The 8,517-nt window shown below is 49.8% G+C and overlaps 1 protein-coding gene across 1 annotated transcript; it reads left to right on the top strand.

The window, feature by feature from the left end:
* LOC107110543 (growth hormone secretagogue receptor type 1-like) lies at nt 1-2,180 on the top strand. Its single transcript, XM_015411340.1, has 2 exons — nt 1-757; nt 1,870-2,180. The coding sequence occupies exons 1-2, from the start codon at nt 1-3 to the stop codon at nt 2,178-2,180; spliced, it is 1,068 nt and encodes a 355-aa protein (XP_015266826.1).
* Nucleotides 2,181-8,517: the final 6,337 nt, after the last annotated feature.

Below are 8,517 nucleotides of genomic sequence, written 5' to 3'. Positions count from 1 at the left end.
ATGGCTTCTTCGTCATCGAATGCCTTGGCCGGAAACGACACCGAGTCTTACGAAGACCCTTCTTTTTCCTTGTTTGACATTCCTGTCCTGGTGCCCGTGACAGTAATCTGCATCCTTTTGTTTTTCTTGGGCGTTGCCGGGAACGTGACCATTATACTCATTTTTACACGGTACAAGGAGATGCGCACGACGGTCAACATGTATCTGTCTAGCATGGCCTTGTCCGACAGTCTGATCTTTGTCGGCTTGCCGTCCGATCTGTACAGGATTTGGAAATACCGCCCGTACATCTTTGGCAACTTCCTTTGCAAGTTTAACATTTACCTCAGTGAGACCTGCACGTACTGCACCATTCTCCACATCACCACGTTGAGCATTGAGAGATATTTCGCCATCTGCTTCCCTCTGAAAGCAAAAGCCGCCATCACCAGACGGCGGGCCAGGGGCCTCATTCTCCTCATCTGGGTCTGCTCCTCTGTGACCGCCATGCCAATCTGGTTCCTCTTTGGCGTGGAGCACCGCAACGGAAGCCTGCCGGAGGAGACGAACGAATGCAGATGCATCGAGCACGCAGCCCATTCGGGACTCCTCGAAACCATGGCCTGGCTTTCCACGCTCTATTTCTTCCTCCCTGTGTTTTGCTTGGCGCTGCTCTATGGTCTGATATGCAGGAAGCTTTGGAGGACTGCCCATGGCCTGGAAGGGCACCAGGCCGCAACCAGAGAGAAGCACCACCAGCAGACCATCAAAATGTTAGGTAAGTGGCGGCCTGTTTGGGGCCAGATTCCTGTTAGACCGAGTGAATCAGAGTGGAAGGGAAGGAAGGGAAATGGGCGGATAGGAAGGAGATGGGAAATGAAGGGGAACGGCCTTAACAGAGTACATCTCCTGCCCAGGTTGGTGTGACTGAGTTTGAAGGAGGGATGCTGGAGAGGGTATAAGCTTCTGAGTTTCAGCGCTTCCTTTGCCGGAGGGCGATTCTGCATCTGGCGCTCACTCCACATTTTCTCAGCATTGAGGAAAAGGGTGCCGCTCAAAACCACATTCAGATACCCCGGGGGCAACGCCACACTGACTGCAAAGTCACCCCTGAATGACCATAAATCTATGCAGAAGGTACCATAAAACCCGATGATCAAAGAAAGCGAAAGCGGCATGGAGTGTAAGAGAGTACCATAAAACCCGACGATCAAAGAAAGGGAAAGCGGCATGCAACGCAGAGGGGAATTTCTGTTCTGACGTGGGTTTTGTAAAACAGCAGAGGGAAGAGCCAATGCAGAATCGCCCAGAGACAGAATGTAATTCAGTGCCGCAGTCCCAGTTTGTAGCCAGTTTGGTGTCGTGGTTAAGTGCGCGGACTCTAATCTGGGAAAACCGGGTTTGATTCCCCACTCCTCCACTTGCACCTGCTGATGTGACCTTGGGCAAGCCGTAGTTCTGATAAAAGCTGTCCTTGAAAAAGAGCAGTTTGTGTCAGAGTTCTCTCAGCCCCACCTACCTCACAGAGTGTCTGTTGTGGGGAGGGGAAGGGAAAGGAGTCTGTGAGCGGCTCTGAGACTCCCTTGGGTAGTGAAGGGCGGGGTATAAATCCAATCTCCTCCTGTTCTTCTTTTACCTCCCAGGGTGTCTGTTGTGGGGAGGGGAAGGGAAAGGAGTTTGTAAGCCGCTCTGAGACTCCTTTGGGTAGTGAAGGGCGGGGTATAAATCTAATCTCCTCCTGTTCTTCTTTTACCTCACAGGGTGTCTGTTGTGGGGAGGGGAAGGGAAAGGAGTTTGTAAGCCGCTCTGAGGCTCCTTCAGGTAGTGAAGGGCGGGGTATAAATCCAATCTCTTCTCTTCTTCTTCACTCTGTCCCTTCCTCTCACTCAGCAGTGGTCGTGGTGGCGTTTGTGCTCTGCTGGCTGCCGTTGCACGTCGGCCGGATCCTTTTCGCCCAAGGCAGCCTCGTCCTCTACGAGCTGACCCAGTACTTCAACCTCATCTCAATGCTGCTCTTTTACCTGGGCGCCTCGGTCAACCCCATCTTGTACAACATCATGTCGGAACGATACCGGAAGGCCGTGTGCAGGTTTCTGAAACACGGGCAAGGTCGGCAGTCCCGACACTTCCACAGGAGTGACAAGGCTTCCAGGGAAGGTGTGGAAATGAGTTCGTTCACCGGCAAGCATTTTTATGGGTGACGGGAACCGGATCGCTGCCTCGGGTTTGCCATGATTTTCCCACCGGCTTCCTCTTTGCCTGGTCCCAGAGAGGGGAGATGTCGGACCTTGTCCAGGAAATGAGTGGTATCGGAGGAACAGAGTAGACCAGGTGGTGCCTCAGTGGTCTATGTCTAGGCTTCCCAATCTCCAGGTAGTGGCTTGAGATCTCCCACTAGTACAGCTGATCTTCAGGCGACAAAGACCTGGAGAAAATGGCTGCTTTGGTAGGTGGACTCTATGGCACTAGACCCCATTGAAGCCCCTCCCCTCCCCAAACCCCGCCCTCCTTAGGCTCCACCCCCCAGTCTCCAGGTATTTCCCAACCCATGTCTCTTGTATCTGAGACACTAGTTCCCCTTGCGATGGGCAGTGGAGGGGAAGAGGCTGAGCGCTTGGGGGGGCGGGGACTAAATCATAAGAACAGAAGAAGAGCCCTGCTGGATCAGACCAATAGCCCATCTAGTCCAGCATCCTGCCTCGCACAGTGGCCAACCAGTTCCTCTGGATGGCCAACGACAGGGCATAGAGGCAGAGGCCTTCCCCCCATGTGGACTCCTGGCTCTGGGAGTCAGAGATTGACTGCCTCTGAATGGGGAGGTTCCCCAAGTCCTTACGTGCCCCACCCTCCACTGGATAGCCACACACCCACTCCTCGCTTGGAATGAGGAAATCAGCCCTGCCCATAAGGGGAGTCGCTGTAGTTTAGCCCCACCCCCTCGACAACCCCTCCCCAGTTTGGCCCCACCCGTTAACTAGGTAGCTCCCGCAGCCTGAGAGTACATTTGGCCCCACATTTCCCTTCATCCAATGACCAGCTGCAGTAGAGGTCTATGAGTGTCTTCTGCACAGGCATATAGACGACACTCTATGGCCTGACTGGGGGTGCGGGCATAAAAAACTGTAGCAAACTAGTATTCATCAGGTTGCCAACCTCCAGGTGGCCCATGCAGGGGTCATTTCCTGCAGGAGCGCACAGGAACGGAGCTCCGACAGTAAAGAGCCCAGGGGGCGGGCACATGCAACAAGCCCCGCCCCCTGCTCCCAGCAGCCCTTAGTCAGAGCAAGAAGCAGCCAGGTAAGTTGCAGAGCCCCCCCTCCCCCCGGTCCAAAACAGTCCAGTGGCACCTTTAAGACCAGGTTTTATTCAGGTACAAGCTCTCCCTCCTCTGCGAGGACAGATCTGCACGTCCCCCCCCCCAATAGCTAGCAATCCAAAACAGTCCAGTGGAGCCTGAGCGGTGGGTGTTCCCTTCTGACACACTTCCGGTGATGTCAGGGGGTGTGGCATATGCAAATAAGTTATGCTAATGAGTTATGTTAATGAGCTCCTGCCCCTCTTTCTCTACGAAATGACCCCTGGGCCCTTGGAGATTTCCTGCTGTAACAGTTATCTCCAGACGACCAAGATGAGTTTCCTTGGAGCAAACGGTTGCTTTGGAGGGTAGATTCTATGGCTGAGCTCCATCCTGCCGAGCTCCATCCCCCCCCAAGCTCCACCACCTCCTGCCCTAAATTTCCAAGTTATTTCTCGGCCGACCTGGCAACCCAAATTATTCACTTCCTGTTTGGGGCAGGTATTCCAGAGGTGGATTCACAGGGCGATACATCCCCTTCCCCAAAGAAAATGCATCTTTTATTTGGAGAGGGATGGTCTGCTATTTTTATACACACACACACACACACATACACGCACAGAGTTTACTGTCCTGTCCGTGGCTAATAAGATTTATTCCCTGATATGGCATTTCTGTCCTTTGCTCTCAGTGACAAGGCTACGCAGCGCAACTTTATTGACTGCTTGAAAGCGTCTCTTTTAAAACAGCTCTTTTCTGCTCCAGGAGTGTGGGGGGGGAATAGTACAGACCAGGATTGCCGATGATCAAGTACTGACCGGGGCCGACCCGGCTGAGCTTCCGAGAGCTGATGAGACCAGGCTAGCCTGGGCCGCCCAGATGGAGGCAGAAATAGAATAATGCAATTGTGGTTTTTTTGTTTGTTTACCAAACGGGGGGAGCAGATGCAGACTGAGGTGGATCCCCAAAGCCTCCAAGGAGCTTTTCCTCGATCCTAAGGAGCTTCCCTCCATCATCTGGAGCCCCTTAAGTTGGAGGAAGGCTTCCAGCGTAGCTCAGTGGCGTCGGAGGACAGGGGGCTCCCCGGTATATCCTTGTCTTTAGTAGCCTACGTAGCACAGAGTATGAGGAGGAACAAGCCCGTTTTCCTTTTACGGGTTGGTATCTGCACAATTGCCTAGGACAGGCAGGAACCCCCGTTTCTGAGCACGGGGCATCTCCTGTTCCAAGGCCTTCCCCTTTCACGCACCCATTTCCTGCCTTTTTGAACGCTCAAGGGTTTGGCAAACCTCCGGCTGAGATAGGCGTGTGCCTGTTTCGTTTGCCCCGCTTAGGACAGGCAGGAACCCCCGTTTCTGAGCATAGGGCATCTCCTGTTCCAAGAGCTTCCCCTTTCACGCACCCCTTTCCTGCCTTTTTGAATGCTCAAGGGTTTGGCAAACCCTCCGGCTGAGATAGGCTTGTGCCTGTTTCGTTTGCCCCGCTGCTTCTGACCACTGGAGCTGGCTGCAGGTCCCGCATGTCAACACAGTAGGCCAGGGATCCCCGACATCGTGCCGCCTGTTGATGCCACGGTGTCCACCAAGGGTTCTTCAAAGTGGGGGGTGCCAGGTAGTGGTTCTGCCCGGCAACACTTCTGATTGGCTGTGTAGATTTTTTTACCTGCTTTGGCAGCCGCCGCCGCCACCACAGCACAAGGACCTACGCTGTTACAGAAGCTAAGCTGCGGCGGTCATTTTGTGGCTGGCTCCGCCTCCTGCGGCAGCCATTTTGGTGCCGCGTCCCACCGTGCCGTGTCAGACTTCCAAATGTGCCCACAGGCTCAAAAAGGTTGGGGGCCCCCTACGGGAGACACACAAACCTGGCAGTCTGGCTGTAGCCGAACTGAGGCTCAAAGGTTAATCCCCCCAACTCCACATTCGGGGAGAGATTTGTGATCACATCGCCCAGTAGATTTAAAAAAAGAAAAGTGGAGCAGCACTGAGGAGGGAGGTTTAACTCCCCCTCCCTTTTTTCCTGCCACTTTTCGGGTCCATACTCTCAGCTATTGGCCTTGAGAATACCCATGTTCAGGGCTTTTTTGGTAGAAAAAGCCCAGCAGGAACTCATTAGCATAATAGGCCACACCCAACAGCAGGAACTCACTAGCATATTAGGCCACACCCCCTGACAGCGCAGCACATTAGCCTATTAGGCCATACCCCCATGCCTTCCCTTGGCTTGCCCAGGCGCCCCCCTTGGAGGGGAGGCAGTTTAAACTGCCTTCCGGTGGCTTGCTTGGGTGCCCCGCGGCTGCGGGGAGCCTGGGTAAGCCAGCCCTTGGACAGGCCGGCGCAATCCTTCCAGGCCCCCCCGCCTTGGAGTCACCGGGGTGTGGGTGTCGCTCTCCAGGCCTTCCCTCTGTAGCCACCCACGCAGAGGTTTTGGCTGTAGTGAGCGTGGCCAACTCTGAAGCCAGCCGGAACGCCGTTCCTGTGCGTTCCTGCCCAAGAATAGCCCTGCCCATATTCAACATTAAATGACAGCTAGTGTGGTGTAGTCGTTAGAATGTTAGACTAGGACCTGGGAGACGCAGGTTTGAACCCCCACTCCGCCATGGGAGCTGGCTGGGCAACCTGGGACCAGACACACACCCTCCGCCTAGCCACCTCCCAGGGGGCTGTTGAGAGGATAAAAGGGAAAAGAGGGAAACGCCACCACCACTTTGGGTCCCCACTGGAGAGAAAAGGGTATAAATGAAGTAAATGAATATGTTGAGAGATCCTCTAATGGCTCTCCCATGCAATGCTCCCTCTAAGCTGCGGAGTCTTGTGAACAGAAATTCTACTTTGTGAGCTACTGCCATTGAAGTTGTGAGCGAGCAATTTGGCTACTGCATAAAGTGGTTTTCTCTGGAGCCATCCTTCCTGAGCTAAGACCAAAAATGTGTGAGCCGGAGGCTAAAAGACTGTGAGCCTAGCTCACACTAACTCAGCTTAGAGGGAACACTGCTCCCATGTAACATGTGGGTTGAGGATCAAACTGAACAGAAGCTGGGAGGGCCTCCTGCCCACAAAGTCCTCCTTGCTTGCTTACGTGGCCATTTTAAAGAAGCAACAGCACATAAAGAGCTGGTACTAGTAAAACAATGGCACAGGTGAAGAAGAAGAGATCAGATTTATACCCCGCCCTACACTACCCAAGGGAGTCTCAGAGCGGTTTACAAACTCCTTTCCCTTCCCCTCCCCACAACAGACACCCTGTGAGGGAGGCGGGGCTGAGAGAGCTCTGACAGAAACTGCTCTTTTTCAAGAACACCTATTATCAGAACTACGGCTTGCCCAAGGTCATCCAGCCAGGTGCAGGTGGAGGAGTGGGGAATCAAACCCGGTTCTCCCAGATTAGAGTCTATGCACTTAACCACTACACCAAACTGAATATGTGAGGCTCTGTCCCCCCCCCCCTCCAACTCATGCAACGATACCACAAGCCAGCTGTGAACAATTTTGTATTTTTATTGGCCATATTAAATATATTATCTATTTGATAGTTACAATTTAGTAATACAATGCCTGGCAGGTTTAACATAAGTATGAAATACAGCAAAAAATTACAATACAGAGAAAAGGAGATCTAATACATTAATGCCACTAGAGTACATCGATCTGGAATGTATAGTTGTAAATATAAAATTCTACATTACATTATGCTTTCCAGTAAGCTGTCCGGAAATATAAACGTTTTGTGGCAATCACAGGTACAAATTTAAATTTTTAACTTTCTAGGAAGTCATAATTTTGGTTAGTATTTGTTCAGAAAAACCTATTGTTTTTTTTTAAAAAAATGCATCTGACATACTATTGCCAATTACATGTGAATTCCCCCCCAAAAAAAATCTTTTGTCTGAGAGTTTAACTGAAATTTTAAAAGGAAGGACGAAAGAAACAAAAGGAAAAGAAATATCCTTTGGCAATAGAAACCTGCTGGAAAGAATCTATTATTTTATTTAAAAAAGAAAAGTGAAATATGACAGGAAACAGGTTGTAAACAGTTTCTGCAAACTAAAGACTCTAATATTCGTATAAAACTTTTTCCAACACTGAAGTGAGGCTTCCATTACAATAAATGATTAACTTAAAAGTTCTGCTACACATAGAACAATACATTCAAACATACATTTTTTCCAGAATTTTTTAAAAATCAAAATAAATAGAGCACAAAAAGGAGTACATTTTTGAAAAAAAAGGTTAATTTCAGATTGCACCATAAATCTACTTTTTTGAAGATATTAAGTGATACAATGTCATCAGTTGTTTTCTTTTCCCCCCACCCATGTGAAATGCGATCACAATGCCACAGACCTTAAGCTACCATTATGAACTAACAGCCAGTGGAGAAACACTTGAATGATATCCTGTTACCTGGAACAGAGAAGTCGCAAACTACAATGATTTACACCTTACGTCCACCGTCCCACGTGCAAGGGGCTCTGATGTCTGAGAAAGACAGCTGTTCCGTTTGCAAAACCGAACAAAGTATTAAATGGCCTTTGAGCTAGAGGTGGGTGGTTCCCAGCTTTCCAAAAAGAGCAAATGGAAAGACAACACAGCTGTTTACTTCACAGGTATTTTCTGCGCAGAGAGGCTTGACGAAGATCAGTCCTATGTAGTGCACGGTATTTATATATATAACTTTTCTTTTTAAAAAAGGTGTTTCACTCAAAACCAGACCTTTGTTGAAGAGTTCCGTCTCAAAACAGAAAAGACTCAAACCACGAAAAACAAAACAGTGGAATATGAAAATGCTACCGGAGAGGCAGCAATTTTCTTTTTTAAACCATTTAGGATTGTTACCTTTAAAAAAAAAAAATGCATTTTCACATGCAATTCAATTTGTTTTGGATTACATCGCAAGGGCATCCAAAAGAAAGAAAGAAACAAACCAAAAAGAAAATCACAGACTGAATCTTTTTCCTTAAATTTTATGTTAAGAATAGTACAAAAAACATTTTGCTCAGTTTGAGCCAAATAGTGAAACATTTATCATAAATGCACTTTTTTTTTTGTTCTCATTAAAGACAAAAAAAATTATTCTGTGCTTTTCCTCTGCAAAACGCTGTGGCGGTTCCGTTCAGAAGCACAGGGCGTTACTATCCTCTCAGGCACCGAGAGTGAACTCAGGGTTTTGGGCTGCAAGTTGCTTGCCAACAACAGAGAAATTTTAACCGTCACCTCCCGGGTCGGGGGGGGGATTTCCCCGGGGGG

The sequence above is a fragment of the Gekko japonicus genome, unplaced genomic scaffold (genome assembly GCF_001447785.1).
Source record: "Gekko japonicus isolate JY-2015 unplaced genomic scaffold, Gekko_japonicus_V1.1 scaffold2365, whole genome shotgun sequence".
Classification (NCBI taxonomy): domain Eukaryota; kingdom Metazoa; phylum Chordata; class Lepidosauria; order Squamata; family Gekkonidae; genus Gekko; species Gekko japonicus.
The sequence above is the reverse complement of the archived record's forward strand: the minus strand, read 5'-3'. Positions and strand labels throughout refer to the sequence as shown.